The sequence below is a fragment of the Phaethon aethereus genome (genome assembly GCF_964289735.1).
Source record: "Phaethon aethereus genome assembly, chromosome: 21".
NCBI lineage: Eukaryota > Metazoa > Chordata > Aves > Phaethontiformes > Phaethontidae > Phaethon > Phaethon aethereus.
The window spans coordinates 2,316,361-2,343,283 of NC_138597.1; the positions used below are offsets into that span (position 1 = coordinate 2,316,361).

Below are 26,923 nucleotides of genomic sequence, written 5' to 3' on the forward strand. Positions count from 1 at the left end.
CTTATGTCTGGGTACGGATGGTAAATGCTCCCAAAATGGGAGAAGGGGCTTGTTGTGTTCTGTTCTTGCATCCTTTTATACTGATGTATCTCCAATGCCTTCCGTCAGGTCATTCCTGGTTCATCCCAGAGCTGGTCCCGTAGTTTTCATCCTAACTACATGAGACTTACTGCTTAATGAGGGAGCGAGGAGGGTCTACGCATAAGGAACAGGGCAGCAGGGAGAAGCAGCACATGAAACCATTGATGGGGTGTGCACAGGGAGGGAGCCCGGCATCGGCAGGGGAGCAAAGCAACCTGCCTGTCTGCCAAACTGCAGCTACCAAGTCTTAATTGACATCTCGGTCAAGTACAGTCTGTCAGTGCCGATTTTGACCCCACAAAAACTACAGTCAGAGTTGGCTGTCGAGGAATGGGCAGTCGTGCCGTTTGGAGTACGACTGTATCGCAGCCTGGAGGCTTTCCCGTGGCTTTGAACAGGCACCTGTGTGGTGGGAAGGGGCTGCACTACTGCCTTAATCCAGTGGCTTGGCAGCGCCTTTGCTGGTGACTTTTGGCTCTCCAATGATTGCATCCCTTTTCTGTTAAAAGAGACACTTTCTTTGTGTGTTGGCTCTTTAAGAAAACATTTTGGAAGGAAATCACCTTTCCCTTTTTTCCCCTCCATCCCTCTCTTCTCCCCATTTCTGACTATCTGTGTTTCCCTCCCCCTTTTTCTCCTTTCTAAATCTCTGGCCCTGCCTTACTCCCTCCCTGCCTCTCCCTCACCAGCCCCGTCACTTGTCAAGTTGCTTCTTATCCACTTCATTAGCCCCCGTTCCCTTGTTTACCGAGGGGCGTTTGTATTAGTTGGAGAGCTTTCTAATTTAATCAAGGTTAGAGATGCAATTCCAGGTCTTGTTTGCCCAGCATGCTGGCCCTGCTCTCTGATTAATTCACAGGGTGTCAGATGTGCTGTTCTGCTTTGTTTGTCATTTTTCCCATCGTGTCCTACTGCATCCTCTGTACTCCAGGTGCACAGCGCTGGGAAAACATGCTGCTCGGGATGGGGAGACCAAGCTGCACCCAAATACCAAGGGTCAGGGATGCATGATGGCCTGATTTCTGCCTTCCTTGAGGTTAACGTGCAACAGCTATTGAGTCACCCCGAGATGAATTCAGTGTATAAGAGGAGAATATGGGACCCCAAGGCCTCATGGTTAGGAGCAAACTTGCCCAAAGTTCATGGTGTCTTCACAGGAGCCAAGCCCTCTGTTCATGTCATGTTCACGTCATGTTCATTAACAGGGAGGTCAAGCCAAAATGGGTAACTGCGTGTTTTCAAATGTGGGCAACCAAGCTGGGGGAAGCCGTGGCTGACTTGAGCTGGTGCTGGCCACAGTCCTGCCTCACGGGGGAGGCCAAAAAACCGTGAGAGGAACAGCAACATTTGCTCTGATACTCTCTGCAAGTCACAAGTGCAACCCTGTGGTTCTGTCTCCCCAAACTGGCAATTTCCCTTTTCTAACCCAACTTGTCTCTCTTGTCCGCAGGGAGGAGCACTGGCTGCGAGAGAAAGGGTCGTCTCCATCATTGAGGACCCCTCTGGGAAAACCATCTGCTGTCCCTGTGCCTGGTGTAAAACCTTCTCCTCTAACAAGACAAGTGGACGGGTGCCAGTGGGTCATTGGCAGCTGCTCCCGTCTCTGTTTCTGTGGTGTAAACGCAATTAAATGCAATGAAGAGGAACGTAAACCTTCTCCAAACCATCTCTCCCAAGCTAAGACAGCCCACTGGCCTTCACAGCATCCTGCTACCTTTTTCACAGCTCCCTGGCAGGTAAGCTGTGGACAGGAAAGGGGGATAAACTGGGTCAGCCAGCTTTTTGTGTGTTGAACATGTCAAAAGCGTGAGTGGATTCCTCCTTTCCGGGGTGGTTTGGTGACATCCAGCCCCCTCGGTCTTGTCCACTTTCTGCTTATGCCCAGCATCAGACAGACAGAAGGAAGGCGAGGGGAGAAGTTAATAAATAAATGACTTGTGTCAGGGGTGGAAGAGGGAGCTGGCGAGAGCATCACCGCTCTGATCCCTGCAGCATTTCACAGCTGTTAAAAGCTGCCGCTCTCCATTGCGGTGATTAGGCAGAACGGCAGCCTCCCAAAGAGGGTACCACCACTGCTGTCCTGCTCTCCGCAGCCCTGCCAGGAGATGGGAGGAGGAGGCATCCAGCCCAACCTGGGTGTTTTGGAAGTGCTGGCATCCTTCCTTTGGAGGAAAAGGTACAAGGTCTCATTGTCCCCAAATCCTTGAAACTCATCCAACTGCAGACAAGGGAGAGAACAGAAACTAGGTTCACTCCAACATCTGTGAGCCTCTCGTGCACATTTCTTTGGGCCAAACTTCAAGCAAATTTGGTTTGAGTGATGGTTGGCAAATGGAGACGGGGTCCGGTGCTAGGCTGTCTGAGGAGCTCAGGCTTTGTCTTGAAGTTTGTATTTCCTGGTCTGAAAATCTTCCTGCCTATTTCTGTCCTTACCACCAAATTTATTGATCATGTTGGGTGACAATTCTGGGATAACGGCTCTGAGCTGTGTCTGAGCCTGAATCAAAACCCAAGCTCTGTACTGTTGTCAGTCTGACCTCGAATCAAAGCCATCGGGGTAAGGTTTTCCATGTGTGTGTCTTTGCCACTGTTGAAGCCCAATGAGTTGAGGGGATTGTGATGAGTCTCTAATCCAAATCACCTGCTGCATGGAGTTGAGGTGCACATCCAAAGCTTCTACCAGCAGTCCCAGCTGGAGAGAAGTTACAGACCTGGAGGGACCCCCGGCCTCTTGAGCAGCCACCTCCCTCTTGTAGACCAAAAAAGGAGAAAATGGGAGGAAGAAGAGGTGTGTTATCTTAATAAAACTTGTGTTGTTACCATTCACATTTCCTTCCCAAACTGCTTGAGCTATATACCTTGTTCAACTGTCTGCACCAGTGGATGCAGCCACCCTTTCTTGATGCTGAGTGCACCCTGGGCAGGAATTAATGCTGTGTAAGCATGAAGAGGCTTTATTTCCATACACTGGCTATTGACTGCATTTTGTGCTACAGCCTTCTGTGCTGCAAAAGGGGTGTAAACCATCACTACTCTGATTCAGTGGCATTTTGTGCAGGAGTATCATAGCCTTGAGAGAGAACTGGGTCCTTTGTTTGCCAAGTAGCATTAAAGTATTATTTTGCATAAAGATGGGTGTAGCAAGGCACTGCCTGGAGGTGCTGACAGATGTTTCAAAGGTCTCTACTGCGTAGATAGTCCATTTGCAAGGTATTTTTGCACACAAGCTTCCATCACCTGGGTGTGATGCCAAATATTTGCAAAACTGGGGAATCCAGTTTGAAAACAGCAGCCCTGGCTGTCCCTCAACCCGCTGTGAGGGAAATAGGCGGCTTTGCACCGTGGTGTCATGCCTGAACTACAGAAATCACTGTCTGTGGTGTGTTGGGGGAGTTCCTAAATAGTAAAACAGGGATAAGTTTACTGAAATAACAGTCCTGGGTACCTGTAGGAGTTAGGTTCGTGTCAATTGGCCCTACTCGACTGTACTGGGAACCTGTGAAATCCCTTTGCACTTCAATTCCTCCTCTATAAAACAGAGATAAATAGCATTTTCATCTGTCATGGGGAAACAGCATGATACTACTTAAGATTGAGATGCATTGATAGACTTAATTATTAATTGGGAGGTCCCGGAGGTTCGTAGATGTGGGCTCTTTGCCTGGGAGTTGCAACCCCAAAGAGGCATAGGAACTTAGGTGCGGCAGCAGTAATGCCCTCCACCTCACTCTACAGGTACGGTTGCAGTAAAATAGAAAAGGAGAGTATAATTTTAAGGATTATTTTGGAATGGTTGGAATTATTGTCCCCCAAATAATGGGGTGGATTAGGAATGGGTGAATATTTCTAGGGAAAAGAGGTGTGGGATGTATAGGGAACTGAGGCTTTTTGTAGCGCATGGGCTGGGTGGCCTGATCTCGCGCCTAATGAGGGAGGAAGAGTGCTTAATTTTAAACAAGGGCTGCATAGGTTAGGGTGAGAAAAGGGGAGAAAAATGGAGGAGGGAGAGAGGGAGCGAGAGCGCTGGCCACTCGAATTTCAGGGCTCTCAGGGAAAAGTGGAGCCCTGAACTATTTTCCCAGGCTGTGAGAAGGCATCACAGCTGGCTTCCCCCCCACCCCGGGACAGGAGGGAGAGTCTGAAGTTGTGCCAAAGTCTTAGTGTTTGTAATGAGAACGGGAGGTGGAGAGGTTACGGGCGGGCTCTCCCTGGCTGGAGCAGAAAGATGAGACTTTCCCTGCGTGCAGCTGCTCACCACATTGCCCCGCTCAGGGAAAAAACAATGTCAAGAGCCTCTGACAAGTTATCAGCTGCGGTTAAAAGGAGTTGACAAGTGGGGGAGGCAGCCTGGCTGAGCAGACCGTAAATGCAGGTGTTACCGAGGAATTATCGCCTTCCCCGCAGCCTGGGTAGTCGTAAATCGGCCCTGCTACCGTATCATTTGGGGCCAAGGATGCTCAGAGCCAGCAGGGAGTTTTGGTCCAGGAATAGGCTTAGGGAGCACATCCCAAGCTACGTTATTCGACATGGATCACATCCTAGTTGGGATGGGCACCTACATCCTCTGAGAGGCTCAAAACACACCAGCAGAAAAAAGCCAAGCAGTTCCCATTTTAGTAACCAAAGCAGAAAGAAAAGACAATGATTTCACCTCCTTCTTCCTTCTTTTCTCCTTCCATATTCAGTGTCTGCCCCTCAATAGGGAGCAAGAAATGCTCCTCCAAGAGCCTCTACTTGATAGATAGATATTAAGCCCCCCTCTTCAGCCCTAAGCAACGTGGAGAGCAGGGCAGCGCCCAAAAGGTGTGGGACAGGGCAGGGAGCAGCAACTTGGCTATAGCTGACAATATTTTATTGTTGGTATAGACTAAACCCTTCAGTTCTTGGTTCTGAGTCACGAGTAGGTCAGTGGATGTCACGGTTTTAGCCGATTTCCCCCACCATTGCTTCACCGCTCAGCTCCCCAGGCCACAGACTTGTGACTTTGCAAGTCCTCGGCATGTTTGGGCACAAGACTGCACAGTCCTGGAGTCAGCTCCTTGGAAATCAGGCCTGATTTAATCAGTCAGTTCCTATTTTTGATAGCGTGGAAACTGCTTCCAGCTCGCCGCCTCGGTGTGCGTTCAATTTCTTCCTTCGACAGATTTATTCATTTATAATCCGCCGTTTGCTAGCGAGATCTCGTTGCGAATACAGCAGCTGCACGGGCTGACACGCGATGGGGCTGCAAATCTCAGATGCCTTTGGCATCTTGAGAAGGGCAGGCAGGACTGTGCCAAGAGACCTTGGTACCCTCGAGCATCGCAGTTCGGGGCTCCTTGTGCCGGAGGAGGGATGGGTCCGTGCAGAACAGGTCTTCAGCCTGGTTGGTGCACCCCCTCATCGCAGTCACCCCGTCAAAAATTCAGTTTAGCTAATTGCTGCACTCTCTGCATATATCTGTGTACTTCAGGCTCTGCTTTTGATTGCTCTAGCTGCTCTGCGCTTCACGACAGCCAGTGCCTGGTGCAGAAGAGCAATCACACCTTGCACCTCTCTGCCTCTGGGATGCAGAGAGCCTGTGCCGTGCTGGGCGGGTGCCCCCGCGTGTGGCTGTCCCAAATCCTTCCCAGGGACTTGTCTCCGCCTCGGCCGCTTCCTCCCCTTGTATGCATTCATTCCCTGTGGGAGCTGTCGTTTCTCCAACACTTATGACTGCTTCCAGCTTTGGAAATCTAATTTCCAATCAGCAATCCATCAGCCTGGCATGGCTGGGCTGTAAAAACGTCCTTGAGGCCTCCTGAATGCCCCTCGTCTCAATAGCAAGGCTCCTCTTCCCCCTGCGGGGAGGATGCTCGCCCGTCGGGGAGAGCCGCTTTGTTCCCGGGCAAGCGTAACCGAAGCCACCAGAGCAATTCCCGGAGAACAGCATCGCACAGTGGGACGATGGCCAGGAACAAGCTCCCCAAGGAGAGGGGAAACAAAAGGACCGAGACACCGGGATAAACTTTCTGAAGCCAGAGCTGGGCTATCTGGCTGGAGCATTGCTTTGATTGGAGCTTAATAGCAGCAGCATTGCTGGTAGGCATTTCACAAAAAGCAGCATTTCCAGGGTAGAGATTTGCTTGCGTTCGTGCGCAGAGCAGGGGCGACTTGTGCAACATCTATTTTAGCTGCAAGTCTGCAAATGCACTGGGAATATCTTGGCTCCTGCAGTCAGAGCTGGGTATTGTGAGGGTTGAGGAGAACGTGCAGACACGCTTGTGTTTTATGCCGTTGTCTGTTTTTAGCAAGTCTGGGGGAATGTGTAGCTGTGGGCTGTAAATAGTGTGGGAAGGAGCATCTCTCTGCATCCTTCTCTGCATGTTGCCTGCTTGTGCAGAGCTTCTCGGGAGTGTAAGGAGTCTTTGCGGTCTCATTAACACGCTGTGCTGCATCTGCAGCATCAGAGGCTGAGGACAGAGGAGGGAAGAAATCACACAAGCAGAATAACTGAGGCTGCTGCAGAATTGCAGCTCAAAGGACCCATCACAAGGGGTTAAAGATGCATCCAGGCTTCGCCGCCTTCTTCCAAGCGAGCAGAACGCTGGCTGCCATGCTGAGCTTGAGTTTCACAAGCAACTCTGGCTATAAAATATGATCGTGTCTCCTGCACTGATTGATGGTTCCAGTGAAAACATCAGGCAGATCGGCCCAGAGGGGATCACGTTTTCAAGGGTGCAGCCGGCTGACATCCTATCCCCCTTTGCAAGCCCAGCGGCAAGCTGGGACTGGTTGTGGCCGTCCCACTTGTTACCTAGCCAGGGATGGAGGACGAAAGAGGAACGGAGGGGAAGCAGCATCTCTCTGGGGTTTGAACATCATGCCTGGGTGGGTCCCTTCTTTTGGTCAGCATCAAGCCATTAGCAACAGCTTAGGGGAAGGTTTTGATGTCCAAATCAAAATACTGAAGGAAACCCTCTTCTCCACCACATCTTGCAGCAAATTTGGGGTGCCAGTCAGCCTGCTATAGAAAGCTGCCTTCCCATTTAACCCCAGGACTGTCCCAGTGGCGTTCCCAGTAGCTGTATAGGTAGCTGCACCCTGGTGTATAATCTAAAAGCTCTTGGCAAGTGTGCCGGAGAACGCTGAAGGTAACCAGCCTGCGGCGATGCTAACGCACAAACCCAGAGGAGTTACCAGCGACGGGGGAATGAGCTGTTAGACGAAGCAGAGGATGCTAGCACAGCTCCCTTGATGCCAGCATCCTTTTTAGGCGCAGCCAGACCGCTCCGGGGCTCGTTTTGCTGCGCAGTATTGATGTGTAACCCCTAAGCAGCAGCAACCACGGGGGTAAGAGCAGCAAAGGAAACGGAGGCGAGGGCAGCAGGCGTGTTTCTGGTGCAGCCAGCTGGAGCTCGCTTGCTTCCGTCCCTCCTTCCACCTACTTTTGTTCCCCGCTTTGAGGCACCAGCAGCAGAGACTTGGGGCTGAGAAAACAAAACTGGATTCTGAGCAGGTGCGGGGGGGAAACCTTGGGGCTATTCCATGAGACCGGTCGGCTGGGGCCTTTTCTTTGTCCGTAGCCACAGATCGCAGCGCTCGGGCGGTTGCGACAGCCTGGTGCCACACGGCCGTTGTCCCAGCAGCGGGGTTTGCATGCGGGAACGACGCTGCTTTGCACGCTTGCGAAAGCGTTTCTCCTCGGGAGCCAGACGCTACCCGGAGCCGCTTTGCGAACTAGCGGAGGTTAAGGGGAGCGCGGGCACCTCTTGCCCCCCCTCCCCTCCTTGGAGAAGGACCCCTTGGCCAAGCCAAGTGCCTTCATAGCCGGTGGGTGATGTCAGGGCGGCGGGGGGCAGGCACAGCTGTCTCCAGACATCCCGCTGCCACCCCCGGATTAGGGCCAGGCGTGCAGGAGGGGAGGGAGGGGGACGTGCATTCTTGGGGGACGGGCGTCACTTCGGCGCTTTCCCCCGTGGATTGATGTGCGTGGGTTTTATTCAAAGCCACGTGCCCCCCCGCAACTGCCACCTCTGCCCCCCACAACTCGCTCCGCCATGGGACCCTGAGGAGTTTGTCTGGGTGCAGGGGGTGCAAGCCTGGGGGACGTGCATGGAAGAAACAGGGGTGCCATCAGTGCATGGCAATCTCGGCCCCAGCTTTTTGGCTTTTACCCCCTTCCTGGAGTCCCCTCGCATGGCCACCACCATCCACGGGCCAGCGGTGGGAGCAGAGGACTGGGAAGCCCCGTTGCCACTTCACTGTTTGCAACAGGGTTCAGTTATTTCCCAGGCTCGCTCCCACCGCTGTGCCTCAACACCCTCATCCGCTACATGGGATGGCAACACCTCCGCGCCCGCACATCCCTGCGTACGGAGGGATTCCCTGCAGGAAGGGTGTTAGGATATATCTGTGAATAGGGACCCCGCTATGGGTGCATTCACTGTGCCCAGCCTGGTGGTAGAGACCTCATCTGAGCACCCAGCTCTGGCACCCAAGGACCGGGCTGCACCCTCTGAAGGTCAGGGGAATTTTGACCCAGCAAATCTCTCTGAGAGCCCAAAAGGAATTAATCCTGTCGCCTACAAGCCCCCAGACTCTGCCATGTGCTTTTAGGTAGGCACCAGGCTGGGATCCCCTTTGCTTGACCCTCCCCAGTCTGCAGATGCGATGCTGGAGGAGAGGCAGATCGGTCCCACAGCCATCCTAGCAGACACCAGTTTGTCTGTGGAGGGGCATGGGTCTCCTTGCTGAGACCCATTGCTCAGTCTGCTCCCACCCTCCCGAAGCAGGGACGCTCCCACCCAGCTCCATCCCCTGCTCCTGCAATCCCTCATTTTTGGGGTGTCGCGTATTTTCACAGGCTGGGAAAAAAAGTGAGCGGGGAGCTGCCGGAAGGGTTGATCTTGCGTTGATTAAATGTTTTGGATGGCACCGGTAGACGATGCGGGGAAAATCGATTGTCCCCGGCAGTTTTGCCCGCCTGGCACTGTGAAGCAGGCACCGAAATGTCAGGTTTGTGATCTCAAATCGGCGATCACGACGCGGGGCGGGGGTAAAAAAACCAAAGGGTGGGGTGGGGGAGAAAAATCTTAAACGAAAACAACGCCAGATCGGGGCTGCCTCTGTGATAATATTAATAATTCCTACAAGGGAGGGGGGGAAATCCGCAGGAGGAAGCTGCTGTTTGTAAGTAATTTTCTGGGTGCTGTGTACATGCAGATGCCTTATCGCTGAAGGATGAAAAATAGCAGCTGAGATGGTACTGCAGATACATTTTAAGCACCCAAATGAAGGGCTGGGGGGGGGCGGGATGTGTCGTGAAGGACTGCGAAGCCGGGAGGGTGGATCACCGTGCGCGGGCTGGCACTGAGCCCGGGGCGGGGATAGATTGTAGAGGCAGGAGCAGGATTTAGGGAATAAACCCCCCCGGGAGAGCGACTACGGGGGCAGGTGGCCTCTGGGTGCGAAGAAATGGTGACGCAAGGGAAAAGCGACCGTCCCTGCGGCCGTGGGGACGGGGTTCGTGCTTTGCTTCGGTGCGGAGGCATGTGAGGGTGATGATGCTGTGGTGTTTGGTGGCTGGACACAGGGAAATGGCTGTTTGCAGGACGGTGCCCCCGCCCGAGGTGAAGGGGATGGCGAGTGCTCCCCGCTCCCCCGCAGGGCAGGGTCCAGCCTTCGGACGGGCTGCAGATCGGGGAGCGCTCGCACCATCCCTCCCATCGCGTCCGGTCCCTCGGGACCGGGGCTGAGGCTGTGCGAACCGCCCGGCTCGAGGTGGAAAACTGTGCCTCATCCTGCCCCCGGCTTCTCCCCATCCCTCGGGGCTGATTTGACCACGCGAAGGGGGGGCTGGAGGCAGCGGAGGCTGCAGCTGGCAGGGAAAGGCTGCGAGGGAGCCGCTTGGCAGATGCAGAAGTTTGCTCTTAATCCCAAGCTGCCCTGGGCCAACTTTGCTGCGGTTCCCCACTGCTGCCAGAAACCCCGTTTATTTCCCTTTCGAGCCAAGCTCGAGGCCGTCACACAACAGCGAGTAATTTATCTCCTGGGGGGGCTTCCCCGGAGAGCCGGAGGAGGAGAGAGACGCCGAGCCGAGCTCTGCTGGCAGCCGCGCCGGCCGCCTTCACCTGTTCCTCTTCTCAGGCAGCCTGGCTCCAAAATAATTCAGGCTCCCAGACAAGCCCTCCCTGGGGTAAACTGAGAAATGCTGGGCTAGGTATGCTCCTCGCCCCCCTGCCAAAGCTGCAGAGCTCCCACCGCCGTGCCCCGAGGCCGACCCAGGCCTCCGAGGGTCGGGGAAGAGGCACCCGAGCCTGGGAGGAAGGGAACCGGGTGTCCTTATTTGCCCTGGGAAGGAGGGTGCTCTCCTCCGGAGGGATGTCCCCTGTGGTTTTTATTTGCTCGGTGAGCAACGTAGTTGTGCAAAGGTGACGGGGGGCTTGGGGGAGCTTTCTGCCTCCCGGTCCCTTTATTTGCTTTCTCAGATTTTCTTCCGGCCCCAGGGAGGGGAACCACATCTTCCAGCTTCGCTGTGTTAGCCTGAGGGCTGTGAATCCCCTCTTTATTTATTTTAGCTGGAAGCTGACATCCTGCTGTATTCTCATGACTCCAGGACCTGGGGCTTTAGCAAAAAATGCTAAATATTAGAAGACTCTCTGTAATTTTGCAGCATTTTTGGAGTGGACGGGGAGTGCGGGCACTTGCTACAGCCCTTAAAACCGCTGTTTGTTTGTTGAACAGGGCCGACATGTTCAAACCCTCTCCCCCTTCTTGCCTGGTCGGTGTTTCTTTGCTCTCCTTCTCCTGTCCGTGCTGTGGGAAAGTCCGGCTCTCGAGCTGAACCCTGTGGCTCTCTCCGTTCTCCCCACCACTTTAAACCAACCCTCTTACCCCCACCCAGCCCCACAGCCGCTCCTCCCAGTCCCAGGGCTGCAGGCTCCCAGTCCCAAGCCCACATGGACGCACAAGCCCAGTCTGGCAGCCTGGTGGGAGCTGTGGGGCTGCTGGTTTTCCCCGTCTGCGGAGAACGGGATAAAGACCACCATCTGCCGCTAAGTCCTTGTACTGCAAACATCTCCTCCCCGGACCCCCGAGGATTCCTCTGCTCTCCCAAAGCCACAAAGCACTGAAGAGACAGGGGAGGCGAAGCCTCAGGCAGAAATGGCAAGAAGGGAGAAATAATATAAGGCAGAAAGAGAGAAAAGCCAGGCCAAGGGGGTTTCGGTCCCCGTAGAAAACCACCTTCTCAGGATTTCCGACTCTCCCCTGCGTCGCGTTTTTTCTCTCTCTTGCCCACCGCCTTCACTCCTGTGTCTCTTTTCTCCTCCTCATCCTTTTTCTTCAAGCAATGGAAAAAGAGAAAGATGCTGCCCATGCCCAAAAACCCCGGAGGTGGACTGGGCGATGCCGCGCTGTTGCTGCCCCAGGACTGTAAGGCCCTACGTGGGGAGGGAAGGGGGGACATTTTGGGGGGTCCTGGTGCTGTGAGCTGCTGCCTGCCCCCGGCTCGTGGTTGCTGCCCCCGTGATGGGCAGGACACGTACCCCGTAAAGAGCAGCATCCCCGCCTGCGAGGCCTGGCTGCCCTGGACATGGGGGGATTGCATGCAGACCCCCTCCTCACTGGAACCGTGGGGTCCAAAACGTTTTCGGCCTCGGGGGGTTTTCCAGTAAGCGGAGCTTAAGGAGATTTTTAAAGCTGGGGTTTGGCTTGGTTCCACCTTTAAAGGTAAGATATTCCCTTTATCCTGCAACCATCTCCGGCCCTCCCCTGCATCCTGTGTGGTCCTTCACCCCTGTAGCATCCGTGTCATGAGTTTCTTCTGGCCTCTCCTTGGGAAACAAGGTGAACGCCCCTGCCCCGAGACAGAAGCACTTGCCCACCACCCCCTTGGCACCAGCGAAAGATAAAAACAGCCTCTTGGATTGTGTTTAGTACTTGTCTCCAGCCTGAAACTCTGGCCGGGCAGGAAATCCGCCCCTAGGTCACTGTATACAGGATTTTTGGGAGGAAATGGGGCAGGCTGGGGAAGGAGGGAGCCCTGCAAATAGTCTGCAGGTGGGGAAGAGCCCTGGGCCTCACCCGTGGGCAGGTGCCGCAGTCACCAGCGGGGCAGCGCGGAGGAAGGAGCCCAAAACCCTGGGCTGGGAAGGAGGAGAGCAAAGGTGTGCGGAGGTCCTGGGCCGCGCGCCGTCGGAGGAGGGACGTGGCTTGGACTGAGGATCTGCTTCAGGCGAGCGCTGCTTTGGCAGGGGTCGGATCCTGTACGGTAAGAGCAGAGATTCGCCCTCCGTGGAAATCTGTTAAATCCGGCTAACGGGAGCTCGCGTGGCTTCCCAGAGTGCCGGGCAGGAAAAGGCATTGCGGATGGGAAGCGGTGGTGGGAGTTTGCAAAGCAGGAAGGCGACCCGAGCTCCAGCCCCTTTCCAGGCATGCGTGCTGTGAAGCGGCACCCCGATTTAAAGCGTGTCCCCACCCTCTGAGGCTTTGCAGGACCCCAAGGTATCCCGCAACATAGCGAGGCTCCGGCGAAGTATATTCAGCGTGAGACTTCCCCTGGCTGCAATCTGCTGCCCGGTGCAAGCTCTTCAGCTCAGGGGGAGGTTAAGGGCTCTCTGCTAACCCCGGTTAAGCCAAATGCAATTGAGCACCTCCTCTGAGCACAAAAAATTCTGGGTTTTGTGTTTTTGGTTTTTGTGTTTGCGCGCTGTGCTCGTGGTGAGGCGATGGGTTATTGCCATCGGCCTCGAGATGCGGTGCCGGGGTTTTCCAGTCCTGTGCCCAGCCTTGAATTGCAGCCGTTCCTTGATGTGTGTGTTAAGAGCGGGGAATAGCAAACACTACCCTTGGAGAGTTAAACCTTTCCTTTTATATTAAAAAAAAAAAAAAAAAGAGGAAAATTAGTGAGGCTAATATTAGAGCAGCAATTGCATCATCATGGTTATTGCCTCTCCTGCTCAACCTGGGCAATTTAAAAATTGCCCAGAAAGCCAGAAACATCCCTGCTCAGTGCTAAAAAATAAAGGTGGCTGTTGCTGTGCTGATCTCCCTATGGCAGAGCGTGCTGCCCGTCCTCCGCCTCCCCCGCTTATCCCCCACGGACGAACAGGTCCGCGCTGCCTCGGTTTCCGGCTTTGCTTTGCTTTAAAGCCGCGACTTCGCCGCCTGCTCGTCACCCCCAGCCCCTGGGCTGCTCCGGGTGGTTTGCATTAGCACCCTGCGCAGCCCAGGGTGGCGGGGAAGGCCTTTGGGCTCCGTCCAAGAAGCATCGTGCTCGCTCCGGACTCTCCTAAGGATGTACCTAACGCGGGACATCGGGGGGTTTGATCTGCCAATTAGCCTCAGCCGGGGCCGCTAACGGGAAGCAGATGGAGCTGTGTGTTATCGGCGGGGAAAATCTGCCACTTCCTAGAGCGAGCCTGGCTCAGCCTCTCACCCGGGATAGCGGCCGCTTCGGGATGCGGTGAGGGACGCTGAGAGCTGGGCCAGCTCCGCCTGCGTGTGGGAATGGGATTGAATCCCTACTGGAATGCTCCAAACCTGTTGTTTCTCTTTGTTGGGTGCCACAGGATGATGCAGAGCCCCTGCTCCCTCCCCAGGCCCCTTCTCCCCATCCCTCCCTCCCTGCAGATTTGTTTTCACCCTCGTGGCAGAAGGCCGAGCGGCTCCAGGAGCATCCGAGCAGGCAGGGGAGTGTTGGAGGGTCTGCTGCGAAAGCCCCTGCCTCTCCCAAACACCTACCGAAGCGTTTATCAGCTTCAAAAAACCAACTTTTAAATAGCATTAGGGACTGATTTAAAGTCACAAAAGCCATGAAATTCCGAGTTAAGAATAAAAATCCACTTGACACTCTGGCCTTAAGTCATAAAAGGCGTGAGCCAAAGGCAGCGGTTTGAACGAGCGCTCGGTGCGGCTGCCCGGCGGGGGGGTGCGAGGCAGAGCCCCTAATGAGATTTAAATGAGCTGATGGGACACTCCGGAAAGGTTCGGGATGCTGTGAGGAGCTTTGGGGGGGGCTTGCCCCAAGCTGGGTGGCGGGAAGTGGCTGTTGCGGTCCCACCTGGATGATCTCTGGGGGTCGGAGACCATCGCTGAAGGCGGGATGGGTCCGGTCCTTTCCTTCCTGCTGTGGGACCGGGGGTTTTGGAGCTGAACGGGGCTCCTGCGTGCCCTCCCAGTATGCAGCACGAGGGCACGTTGTAGTAACCCAGATGATACTGAGTCAGGCAGCTACGGGATCATTCCTGCCTCTCTTGTCCTCGTGCAAGGAGAATAGCTTAGTTTTAGCAGAAAATACAAAGCTGGGGTGTTTTTATTTGTGTGGTTTTTTTCTGTCTAGGATGAGCCTGCGGTGAGAAGGGCAGCCAAAAGGCTCGTTTTGGTGGGGGTCTGCAGTGTGAGTACGCGTGCGAAGGCAGTGCTGCAGCAGCCCGGTTTACCTGCTAAAGATGAGAGCAGAGAGGTGCTTTTTTAAAGAAATAATTGATATACACGAGGGCTGGTTGGCGCTGCGTGCAGGAGCGGGAACGGTGGCGGAGGACCAAAACTGAAGATGAGCTGCCAGGATGAGCAGCGCCAACAGAAGCAGCAGTTTTGGGGAGTGCCATATCATTCCCATCTTGTGTTGCGTGCACTAGAGGTACCAAGTGTGTGCTCAATCTAGCGCTTTGTTTGGCAATAGTTTAAAGAAATAATTCGTAAAGGAACTCAAAGTTTATTTGTGATTTAATTTATTGCAAGTTTTCTCAGTTAAACCAGGATTCACAGGTATTAATGCAACTTGTTCATGACCTGCATGCTAAATACCTGCCCAGGCGTGCACAAGATCAATACTTAATGCTTATTACAACAGCCTTAACAGAGTCATCCACTCTATCTGCAAATCCTGGTAATTGAACAGTTATTAATTGTAGGGGTCACACATGTATACATTTCTAAATTAAAAATGATCCTGGAAGGATGCAAGACTTTGTGTCTCAGATCCCTTTTCCTGTTTGCATTGCAGGACCTGTCCGCTGAGACCCGGCTGACGGCGAGGCAGAGCCTGCGCGGGCCACGGCAGCGGGGACCACAAAGGTCAGAACTGATTTAACTCCTTAACTCGGCCGCTTGCAGAGCCTGGGAGACAGGCTCATGTTTGAGAGCAGCTCCCTGAGATGGGCTCATGTCCTGGTCAGAGCTGGGAATTGCTTATTGTTATTATTATTATTATTATTTTATTACAGACCTCCAGTCACTGCCCCAGCACCTCCTGCTAATGCTTAAATTCCCTTTGAGGTGGTGAGGGGTGCTGCATGCACCCAAGCAGCTTGTGCGGCAATGTTCCTATTATTGAAACACCTTCTCTTAAAATCATTCTGCTTCCTTCCAGCGGACACGCAGGGGCTGGAGCAGTGGAAGCCACCAATAACCGATGGAAAGCACCAGAGGTAAACAGAACAAAACAATGGAAGCAAGCAGGGTGTTGCTGCTCCATCTGCCCAATGCCTGAGCACACCCTGGGACCATTTCAAGGTCATGGGCAGGTAACCCTGGCCGTTGGCTTCGGAGGGGTGAAATAAGGCGCCTAAACTTACTTCTAAGCAGCAGCGCACTCACAGCCGCCCTCTCCTGGCACAACGTGTTTTCTGCCAAGTTCTCTTCCCATATCAAAACCATTTGGGGGTGCGCAAGGCTTTGCTCTTGCTCAGGAAGGGGAGGAAAATGCGGCTTAGGGCTTCCACCACATCGACCTCTGGTTTAAAACAAGCCAGGCTTCCCGCGCCTCCCGGGGAGGCTGGTACTGGCAGCCCGTGCTCTGCTGGGGTACAGGAGCCCTTGGGCACAGCGAGGGGAAGGACATCGCTTTTTACAAGTGGCTGGGCCAGGGCCGGCCTCTGAACGCTCACCTCCCGCTTTAATTCCAGCACGAGGGAACTGCGCTGGAGCGCTCAGGGTGGACGAAATGGAAGGAGCAGGGAAACCAGGGTCCAGGTATGTTTCTGCAACCACACCGCCAGCCCCTCCCTTAATAAATTAACTAAACCAAGATGCTTTCATGGCTAAGAAAACTACAAGGACTTTTTTTCTTTTTTTGAGTTTACCATTTAATAATAGAATTTTTTCTTTAAAAATAAAACCTAAGCTTTGTCGGGTTAACGATCAGTAGATATAAGTAAGTGCTTTTTAAGGTTGTAGCTGCGGAGCCACTCTGTGCGTTGAGGATCAGTAGTACCGGTGTGGGGCTGGGGCGAAGGCATCACTGCATGTAGGCGTAGCGCCAGTCCGTCAGGGGCACGTGTGTTTCTTTGATGGCCTGGGGAGATGTCCAGCGCAGGATGTAGTGGGGGCCACCAGGTTTGTCGTTGGTGCCTGTTTCAGAAGGAAAGAAAGTGCTGGTGACCACGAGATGGAGGACGGGGGCCTCGCCTGGAGGGGATGCGGCTCGGCGCGCGGGTAAGTGCCGTCTCCAGACAGGAGTTTTTCACCTCACCTGAGATGCGGGAGCCTCCGAAGGGCTGCTGAGCCACAACGGCACCCGTCGACTTGTCGTTGATGTAGAAATTGCCAGCTGCGTTGCGCAGGAGGTTCCTGGCTTCCTCGACGATTCTCCTAAGGAGGGACGGAAATGGCTGTGACTGCGACACAACGGCCAAAACTTACACATAGGCTTCTACTCTTCCATAGCAATTAAAACTGTGCAAAAAGCATGTCTGCATTTCTTTGCACACATTTCCAAGACTGCATGTTGCTTAATACACACCCTGGAACAGGTTGCGCATACTTAGAACTCAATTAAATTATCCCAATTTTGTTTTCTTTTAGTTTGTTTCTCTTTTTAAGTTCTATTGTCATAAAATGAAAGCAATTATAACTTAAGGTAATTATTGCTTAAGGATGGGTCCCTCGTTGCAGTTATGTGGCTGGGGTGTATCCTCCCGTACACTCCACATTCATCTGTTGGATAGTTCCTCACCAAAAAAACATTTTGGGGCTGAAAAACCACTTTAGAGGCCTCCCCTTCCCCCCCTCAGCAGGAGAAGGGCTCAAAGCAGCATAAGCCTCGTGGGAAATGCTTTCTCTCCTCCTTGCAGCGCAAGTGCAGAGCTCGAGGGCTCATCCCAGAAGGGGAAAAGCGTCTTTGCCGGCTGTGGAGGCTGCAAGGCAGCAGGGATTTTGGCACTCACTTCTCCTGGGCGAAGACTGCCCCCGTGAGTCCATAGGGCGTTGTGGTGTCGATGAGCTCCAGCACCTCCTTGTACCGCTTCTCTGGGTAGACGTACACCGTGAGGACCGGGCCAAAAATTTCCTGTACAGCAAGAAAAAAAAATACAGCACTCGGCGAGGACAGCCTCCAAAAAGTAAGCGGTGGGCGCTTCAGCACCCAATTAGCTAAAACAAATGATGAAGAGGAACACCCCTGCACCAACTTACTGCCCAGCTCATCTCCACGCGCCCGGCAGACCCCTCAGGATGGGGGCCTCCTGCCTCTTTTGTACCTTTCCTGCCACCTCCCCGCAAGCTGCTCTCACCTCTTTCATGATGGGATCCTGGGGGTCTTTGCTCTCCACGATGCACGGCTCGATGAAGTATCCAACGCTGTCGTCGCAGCCGCCTCCGGCCAGGATGGTGAGGTTGGATGACTTCTTGGCGTGCTCAATCCATTTCTTTATTCGTGCGAAAGACTGAGAAAAGGAAATAACAAAAAAAGAGTGTGGGTTCAGGGGGCTAACAGGAGTTCTGGGCCATCCCTTTCAGGGCTACGCTGCTCTTAGCGCTCTTCCAGCTCAGACGGAGGGATGGGAGCTGGAAAAACAGTCCCAGGCGCCTTACACCTGAGATGGTTCTCAGCAAAATAACCCACTTTTCAAGAGGGGCAGTGACTAACGCACGCAGTACTCTACTCAGGGGGGGAGCAAAAGAGGGCTGATAATCAGCTCCAGCTAATCACTGATGTTCATACCTTGCTGTAAGCAATAAAAACCATTCAACCTGACACTTAATGAAAAGCCGTCCGTGTTACCTTCTTGCACTAGCAGAAACAGGAGAGGGGAGCTCACCTTGTCATCAATCACTGCAGAGAAAAACGTCCCGAAGTCCTGGGCGGGCTGCGTGAAGCCAGAAAGGAGGGCAATGTAAGTACATACTGTGCCAAAAAGCAAACTCTGAAATGAGGAGGAGCTGAAATTCCCCAAATAACGTTTCCCCCCGCTCCAAGCACACCTCTGTTTGAGGGCGCAAGCTACCCCTTTTCAATTAATCTGCAGTATTCAGCGACTGACTGACTTATATGATCATTCCTGCAGACACTGGCTACAAGTTAATTTCTAATCACTAAAAAAAATGAAGGGGGGGGCGACGGAGGGACGGTGGTGGGGAGAACCAGTGGATAAAAAGCTCGGTTCAATAGGAATTAGTAGCCAGTTACCGCAGTCTCTAATCCCATCAACCACCCGCTGAGCCGCAAAGCCCTTCAGCAGCCCGGCAGCTCCGCTCACGTCTCCCACTTTGATCTTCCCGTGCTCCTCCAGCAGTTTCGCTTTGATCTGGGGCCACAGCGAGTCCGGGGCGTAGAGGCGGGAGCAAGCTGAGCATTTCTGGCCGCCGTACTCGAAGGCCGAGCGCAGGGTCCCGTTCACCACGCTGGCCACGTCAGCCGAGCTGTGCACCAGGTGAAAGTTCTTCCCGCCGCACTCTGGTACCGGAGAAGGGAGGAAAAGGGGCAGGCGAGGAGCTGTCAGGGCTGCGCCACCTCCGAAAAGCACAAGCTACGGCCAGGTCCCTTGCGAGGGGCTCGGCCAGCGCTCGCCCCGCCTGGCCCACGGCTCCTCAGGTGACAGGGAGAGTGCCGTGACCCCGGGGAGCCCACCCCCAGGGTTCGAGGAGCCGGAGTAGGCTTACGAAACTGATGGAAAAGGGACCCACCCATGTTCCCAAACTTAGCTTGGAGGCTCTGCAACCCCTGCGTGCCACCGCCTCCCGCCCAGGTGCCAGCTCCCCACCGTAAAAGCCCGTCCCGTGCTGGTGGGTGCCCTGAGCTCCTCCAGCGCCCCCACACGGAGAAGCTTCATGCTTCCGCCACATGGATGGGACGTGATTTACTGTGTCATCCGTGCTGTGCTCACACAGAAAGGAATCCCGGCCATCGCTTTACTTTCCTCCCGAGTAGGGGAGGAACTGAACCCCGCCTCACCCCTGCATGGCCTCCCCCCACCTAAAAAAAAGGTGTAGAAGGGGCAGTTACCTCCGGCCAGGCGTGGGAAATTGCGGTAGCGATCCAGGTTTTCGGATACCTGCTTCCAGAGCCGTTTGAAAGTCCTGGAAGAGAAAGCAGCAGCTGGTTAGAGCACTCTTGCCTTTGCACAGGGGTGGCGCTTGGAAAAGGCGCATCTGGGGGACCCCAGCAAACCCCTGCGTCTGTCCCCAAAAGAAGGGATGCCCTACAAGCAGAAGAGGAGGTGCTAGCTGTGGTATCAGAGCAATGGCACTACACAACCACCCCATAGTTTTAGAAGTAAGAAACTGTTGCAGTGCCACAGGGAACACACAGGAGTGAGCGTCCAGCAGACCTTTCTGTTCTCCTTTCCCCCCTTCCTTTCCGTCCTCACTGTGACAAACCCCTTGGCTGCAAAACAATAAAAATGCTAATAACCTCGCAGCAGGAGGCACAGCACCGATACTAATTTATGAGCTTCACACCTTTAAAGCACGACACTCATCAGACCACGTCCTCCGCCGGTGGAGCGGGGTTCGCAGCTTTAACAGCCCGCTGCGGGCTGCTGGGGCTCTCGGCATCGCTAACACACCCCAACGTGCGGGCAGAGCACGAGTTTGCAAATCTACCTGGAGCTGGCATCGCTCCGCCAGCGCAGAGCAGTTCATTCAGCCAAATAACAGCATCCCTGGGAGACAGGGCAGCCTCACATGCAACTTTATCTATTCTCTGTGCCTTGAGTTCAGCAACGGAAACACCCTGCTATTAAATGCGCTCCCTGTAGCAAGAAAACCCGGTTAGACACTTTTTTAATCAGTTTTAAAACCCTACTTTAATTACAGCATGTAAGGATGGCCAGTTGTCTGCCTGCTACCCTACTCAATGCTGTCCTACATGTTCAAAGGATGGGCAATGAGCACCCAGCACCGTCTCAGCTAGCGGTTCCTCGCCCCTCTCCTCCCTGCTGCTGCCCTCCCCAACGTACGGCACGCTGCCGGTGAAATTGAGGCCGCAGAAGTGCTCGGAGCTCGTGACGGTGTCTCCAAACACGGGCCCATCTGCCGGCACGAACTGCACGACGTTCGGAGGGAGCCCGGCTTCGAGGAGGATCTTGTAGACAGCGTAGCTGGAGAGCAGGGCCGTGTCGCTGGGCTTCCACAGGACCACGTTTCCCTGGGGGAGAGCAGAGAGTCAGCACGCGAGGAAAGGCTTCAGCCCAAACGCAGGTATGCAATGCTTCAACGCTCTGGCAAAACTCTGTCCCGCAGCCCACAGCGGATGGGGCCGGAGCAAGGGCACCTTTGGGTGATTCACACCTACATTTTACCCCCAGCACTGGTTTTGAAAAGCTGTGGGATTGCCCCACGCAGCTGAAGGCACAAAAAATCCTCCCCTTTCACAGCACTGGATCGCTGTGCCAGCCTTTCACACGCTCCCTTGCCAGGGACGCAGAGTTTTGCCTTCCCTAAGAGGAGCCGCGAAACACGGACCTGTTTTATGTCTCCGGAAACGGGATGGCGCCGCTAAGAAATGTCCTTATGACACTGTGAGCACTGTGACTCGCTGCCACCAGGTTTGGGCAGGACGCAGCAGGTGTTTGTGCCAGCCAAAGCAGTGAAAAAAACCCGCACGCCTGGATTAATCGTGCACAAGCCAATAGCACAATTGGCTGGAAAACACAGCGCTAAAACGCTGGCGGTGGCACCCCACCCCTTTGGCTCCATGCCACCGTCCTCCCTTCGGCTCCGTGCGCAGCCACGGGGCAATGGGGGGCCGAGTGACCTCCCCTGCGTCACCGTCACACTGCTCGGGCCCCACCGCACGTGACTGTGCACCAGGGTCACTGCCCCAGGGGAGCAGGAGGGAGATTTTTGGACTCTGTCTCAACCAGACACCTGCTTTCCGGGGACTGGAGGCGCGGACAAAGCTCCTTCTCACCCCCACCATAATCCTTCCACTCCAAACAGTGAGAAAACTAACCCACGCTCTGCAAAAAGTCTCCCAAGCAACAGGGACATCTAACTCAGGCCACGGTTGGAGACAAGATGCCCGGCAGTCTGGATACCGGTGCGCTGTGGCAACTGCTCCATTCCCGAAGAAATTCCCGCTCCCGACGCTGCGATGGCATTAACTGCATTAATCTCTCCAGCTATTTAGGCAAGAGCAATGTTTAATCCCCTGGGAAGTGCACTGTTGTGACTAAAACACTGGAGCTCTAATTAATATCCACCTATTAAGCACTGTTTTCTCTTGAATTTAATTCCAGGTACCACCTGCCGCTGAGCTTTCCAAGTCACCCGCTGATGCCCTGCTCCTTTTTGCCCCAGGCCCAGAGCGAGCAGGGGCATTTCATCACGCTGCGGTGGGAATCCCACGTGGTGGGAACAGATCCTCATGCTCGAGGAGGGAGAGGTGGAGGCACTGCAGGATGCCCGAAACGGTTCACCCAGGTCCGCCAGCGCGGGCTTGCCCCATCACCGAGGTCCTTCCTCGAATCCTGGGGTGGGAGGAACACAGCTCCCTCCCCTAAAAACCTTCCTAGCTCTGTGTTAGCGTCACTCACTTCCGTCCTTCTCCCCACAGGTTCAAATGCTTTGCCTTGAATATGACTTCTAAATGTGATGGCCCCAAATTAAAAGCTTGGTGTCCTCCCTTATCGCAGCCTCTTCCCCCTCCAACACAGGACACCACTGCTGGAGGGACCGTCTTTGGTGCCAGGATGAAATCTGAGCCTAATTAGTAAAGAGCTTAGGACAATTTTGTGTTTCTTTTTTTCCAGTGCAACAATGAATTAATTAATCTTGGCCCAAATTCATCAGGCTATTAGTCTCTCCCCAAAACCCGCCCTGCAAAGGCAGGCGCTCCACGTGCTCAACAGGCCCACTGAGGTGGGACACGTACAGAAATGCTGTTCACCAATACTTTGACTTTTTGGACCATCTTTCATGTCTGCCAGGATCTCTTGTCTCCTAGTTCAGCGCTAAATGCCAGGGCCACGACCCGCTCCCTCCTACCTTCATCCCAACACGCCCACTGTACCCAAAAAGCGTCATCCAAGGGGAATCTGAGCAATTACAAACCAATCACACTTTCGCATGGCAACAACACCCTGAAGCCCGTTGACAGCAAGGACCACGCAGGAAAACAAAACCCCGCTGTATTTCTCATCTCCACTCCCTCCTGCGGCACCCTGACCTTCTCTCGATCTAAAACCCAGCCTAGGAGTGAAAAGCACCTCGCTTCAGAATAAAAACCCCAGAAGAGCAGGTTTGGACAGTTTTTCCAACACTTCCCTCATTGCAGCTGTCCATCAGTGGACAGATGTGAAATCCAGCCACTAGAATGCCCTCTTGTAATTAAAGACATCTGAGTCTAATTGCAAGGCAGCTGAATTCAAGGGGACCAGCAGAAGCAAGACCCCAGGTGTGGCCTATTGAACGAGCACCAGAGAACCAGGGAGGCTGAACTGGTTCCTTGCGGATCCCAGAGCAGGCAGACTGCAGCCTCGGAGAGACCGGGTCCCCCTCCCAGCCTTTCTCCAGACTGTCCTCTCCCTCCCTGCTCTCCTTAAACCCCACCGTGACACTCACCATCAATGCCGGAGCCCCCGCCAGGTTGCCGCCGATCGCCGTGAAGTTGAAGGGGGAGACGGCTGCCACAAAACCCTGTGGGTGGGAGAGGAAAGGGACTGGTGGGAGCACGGTGCCTCCTCTCACCGCGGCATGACACCACAGCTCGGGGCAAAAGAGGGAGCTTCAGAAGCAGGGGGACAGCCCCAGGCCTTCTCCTCACCTCCAGCCCCCGGTAGACCATGCTGTTGGTGCTGACGTCCACGCTGATGGGCTGGCTGTTCTCCAGCTCCAGGGCGTACTTGGCATTGAATCGGAAGAAGTCTATCAGCTCCGCAGCAGCATCGATTTCCGCCTGGATGACTGTTTTACCCTGCCGGGAGAGGTCGCATCAAATAAAAGCACTAAGGGAAGGGTGGGGAGGAGGGAATGCGGCAGCCTTGAGCCGCAGAGGCACGTCCAGCTGCGGTTTGTGGGTTGCCTCTCTCAGGCAGACCACGTGCTTGCTTCCCGAAGTAGGGGCCTCCTGCAAGCCCCCATGCCACCACGTCTCCTTCGCACTGAGTGGAGGCAAACGCAGCCCGTGCCGGTGCCTTAGGCCATCACACCCACGCGTGTTTCCCCCCAGCCCTTTCGTGCCTCCCCTGGGAAAGCCAGGGCTGCTGGGGCGTTTCACCAGGGGAAACCTTGGTAACTGCAGCCCACTGCATTGGTTGATCCTGTTCCCACAAAGCCTGATGCCCAGTTTCACCCCCCTTCTTTCTCAGCAAAGAGGCAAGGATCACCGCAGCCCCTCGCAGAACAGGCACTTCCAACATTACAGACATTCCCACCACGACCAAATACCTTGGCAGCTCTTCCTGCCCTGCTTCCCCAGCTCCCAGCTCCCCAAATTCCCTCTGCTATCCGCCGGGTCCATCCTGCATCCTCCTTACCTGCCCTATCATGGTTTTGGCCAGCACTTCTGCTCGCCTCGGGCCACTCAGCATGTCAGCCGCCTTCAGGAAGATCTGGGCTCGGTCCTGGACAGGTTTCAAGTCCCATTCCTTTCTCGCTGCCAAGGCAGCGTTAATGGCTTTGTTAATGAGCTCCTGCGGAAGAAAAGGGGAAAGGCAGCAAGGAGGAACCCACCACCTCTCCATCACCAGGTCGGAGGGGAAGGCGAGGGGCAGGCACAAACTACAGCAGCCATTTTCCCATCACAAGCCCAAATTTGCAGCTCTGGGTACTGATTTGTTCCAGGAGCCCTGGGACTTGGAGAGCTAACGCTCATCCCTGGAGCCTCCTTGCTCACAATCTGAGCAGCAATTTGCATTTCATCCAGACTCCTCACCAGGAATCTCAAAGCTCGTCGCACCGCAAGCCTTGCAACCCCGCTGCTACATAAAGCTCGCTGAACCCAGGCAAAGTGCTTCCGCTTCGCCCCTTCCCCCCAAAAAATGAAAGGAAGAAGGACGGCAGTGCTCACCTTGTCGGCATAGCAGTACTTGGCCACCTTATGCGCATGATTAAATGGCTGAAAAGAGAAGAAAATCCTCTGTAGTTACAGCTCTGACAGACCCCTCTCCTGCCAGGTACACCCTCCTGTTCTGTTAAAGTTTTCCCCCAAACTCACCGACAGCTGGTACCGCACCGTTGGCGTCCACACCTCTTCTCCCCCGATCACGCACGGGATGGCTTCTGTCTTGCCCTTCAGGTCGGCAAGCGCCTAAGGGAGAGGAGGAGGAGGAGAGCACCGGGGTGGGAGCTGCACACGCAGACTTCCACCAGCCACCCGCCCCAGCCCTGCCCGCCAGCCCCACGAGCAACGGGAAACCCGGGGGCAGGCTCCCTGTGGTCCCCGGGGCTGGAGGGACGGGGACAGGAGTCCCAACTCCAACTGTCCCCGAAGGGAAGGAGCAGGCGCTGGGCAGGACTGGGCCTCCCCCACCCCAGGAAAGAGCCTGTCGTGCAGCACCAGAAGCACGAGCCGGGACCTTCAAGACCCCAAAACAGGCCAATCCCCCACGGCGGTACCTTCTGAAGCGCTGCTCGCTCAGGGCTCCCCGGCTTAAACTCGAGGATGGGCTCGTTGGTCACCTGGATGGCCGAGCGGTGCTGCCATCTCCGCCTAGGAGAGGAGCAAACGGGACACTGAAATCTCCCCCCAGTTTCCTCCTTCCCTCCGTGCCCCGACCTTCAAGCGAGACGTGTTTTATCGCCCAACGCTCGCCGGCCAAACCAGCCACGCACGCCCAGGCACGGCACCGCGTTATCACGCCTGCGCTCCATCCCGCCGGATGACAATGCCAGAGCAGGGAACTGAGCTTGGACATAGCTCCCGCTTCTCTTTGCTATACAAAAGGTGCTGGAAAAGGAATTTTTAAGAGATGATGCGCAGAGTAAGCTCGGAATCGACCCGGGTTGCTCCAACGCCCCAACGCGCCGCCGGCTCCTGGCAAAGTCCAGGGCGCGGGGGCAAAAGGCGGCCGGCGCGCTCTGCCCGCTCCAGCGAGCCGTTGGACCTTGGCAGCTTCGGGCTCGGAGTTGCCCAACCCCGCTTCGGCGTCAACTGCCCACCTCGCTCCGGCGCCCCCGAAAACCGGGCAAAAAAGGGCAAAAACGCCAAGGAGGGGAGGAGGAGCCGGCGCCCGGGAAGGTGTCGAGCAAGAAGCAAGGGCTGGGCCAGCGAGTAAAGGCAAGGCGCAGCGAAGGGGACTTGCAGCCGCAGCGCCCCGCCGCGCGTGGAAACGCTGCAAGAAGGGCGGTTTCGCGCGGGGCGCCGCTCGCGCTCGGCTGCCCGCCCCGCCAAGGAAGGGGCCCCCCGGCACTCACCCGCTGCCCCGCAGCCCACGCAGCGCCCGCCACATCCCGGCCCGCCGCGCTCCCCGGCCCCCGGCCGCGCCCAAACCACCGCGGGGGGGGGGGGGGCTAAGACAAAACCATCACGGTAACTGATAAATAAGAGAGGGAGGGAAGCGGGTCGCTCCCAGAGTGGGCTCCCACCCCCGAGCACTCGCTGTGCGTGAGGCTGCGGGGCGTGTTCCCCTTCCGTGGGTCGGGAGTGTGGGGGGGTGCCGGTCGCGCGCACTCCCCCCCTTCCCCCCGCGGCGCGCGTGGTTGCGCCCGGCCAACGGGGCGGCCGCGCGCCGGGGCACGTGGGAAGGGGCGGGGCGCTGGCTCGAGCTAAAAATAATTTAAAAAAAATTTAAAATCGTAATAAATAATAATAATTAAAAAACCCGCAAAGCAAGCGACAAACCGAAGGAGGCGGCTTTCCGCGGGGGCGGCGGCGGGTCCCGGCCTCGGCGGCGGCTCCGGGAGTCACCTGTGGGGAGAGAGAAGCGAGAGCTGAGGCGGCGGCTCCGGCCCCCGCGGGGAGCCAAAAATTAAAAATAACGGGATCGCAACCCGAAAGGGGGACGTGGCTGAGGGCAGGAGGCTGGTTTTCGCATGGGGTATTTTTACTTGCAGGAAGGACGGCGGCAGTTTAAGAGTGGCAGGTGAAAGACCCTAATTTTTAGGAGGCACTTGCGGTATTTTGGGACACCCCCCTCCCCAAAGACTCCCGGGCTGGGGAGTCTCCTCCCCACTACCCCTCGGATCCAAATGCACAAGCAGCTTTTGCTTTAAAGGTGTTTTCCAATGTTTTCCAACCCAAGAATTAACACACAGCCAGCCACCAGGAGTTTGGTATTTATTTTATAGGATTTTTTTTTTCCTTGTAACCAGAGAATGACTGTAACCCGTTTTCATCGACAAGCTCCCGCACACCCCCTTTGCGCAGAGAAGCCCGTGGGGTACGCGACGGATGAGTCGAGCGACGAAGGATGAACTGCTCCGCCGGGGCGGCACGGCTGAGGACGGACGGACAGACATGGGAGGAGAGCGCGGAGCGGTGTACGGGGAGCCGGAGAGCAGACCTGGAAGGGGTTGGTGGGGTTGGTTTTGGCACTAAAAAAAGGGAAAATGAAGATAATCCGTTGAAACTCAGAGGAGTGCAAATGCTTCTGGCTCTTGCTGCGGGTGTTTCTCGGTGCCCCTGCTAAAGTGGATTAAGATTTCCGAAGCCTTTGATGGTCCAAAAGCCACCGCCAGTACGTGCGTGTACCATTCGGTCTGCCTTCAAATACCCAGG

The 26,923-nt window shown here is 55.2% G+C and overlaps 1 protein-coding gene across 1 annotated transcript; it reads right to left on the bottom strand.

Moving 5' to 3' along the window:
* Positions 1-15,753: 15,753 nt before the first annotated feature.
* Positions 15,754-26,923, bottom strand: ALDH4A1 (aldehyde dehydrogenase 4 family member A1). Its single transcript, XM_082009362.1, has 15 exons — positions 25,621-26,923; positions 24,823-24,916; positions 24,422-24,514; positions 24,275-24,322; positions 23,742-23,897; positions 23,030-23,179; positions 22,828-22,902; positions 20,223-20,410; positions 19,268-19,341; positions 18,522-18,718; positions 18,084-18,131; positions 17,556-17,708; positions 17,211-17,332; positions 16,517-16,635; positions 15,754-16,395 (listed from the first exon to the last, which is right to left on the bottom strand). Exons 1-15 carry the CDS (start codon positions 25,653-25,655, stop codon positions 16,283-16,285), a joined length of 1,665 nt encoding a protein of 554 aa, XP_081865488.1. The 5' UTR covers positions 25,656-26,923; the 3' UTR covers positions 15,754-16,282.

Coding starts and splice junctions, on each gene's coding strand:
- ALDH4A1 (XM_082009362.1), bottom strand. CDS start 25,655: ATGTGGCGGGCGCTGCGTGGGCTGCGGGGCAGCGG. Junction 24,515..24,822: donor AGCGAGCAGCGCTTCAGAAG/GTACCGCCGTGG, acceptor CCTCTCCCTTAG/GCGCTTGCCGACCTGAAGGG. Junction 24,323..24,421: donor CGGTGCGGTACCAGCTGTCG/GTGAGTTTGGGG, acceptor TTCTCTTTTCAG/CCATTTAATCATGCGCATAA.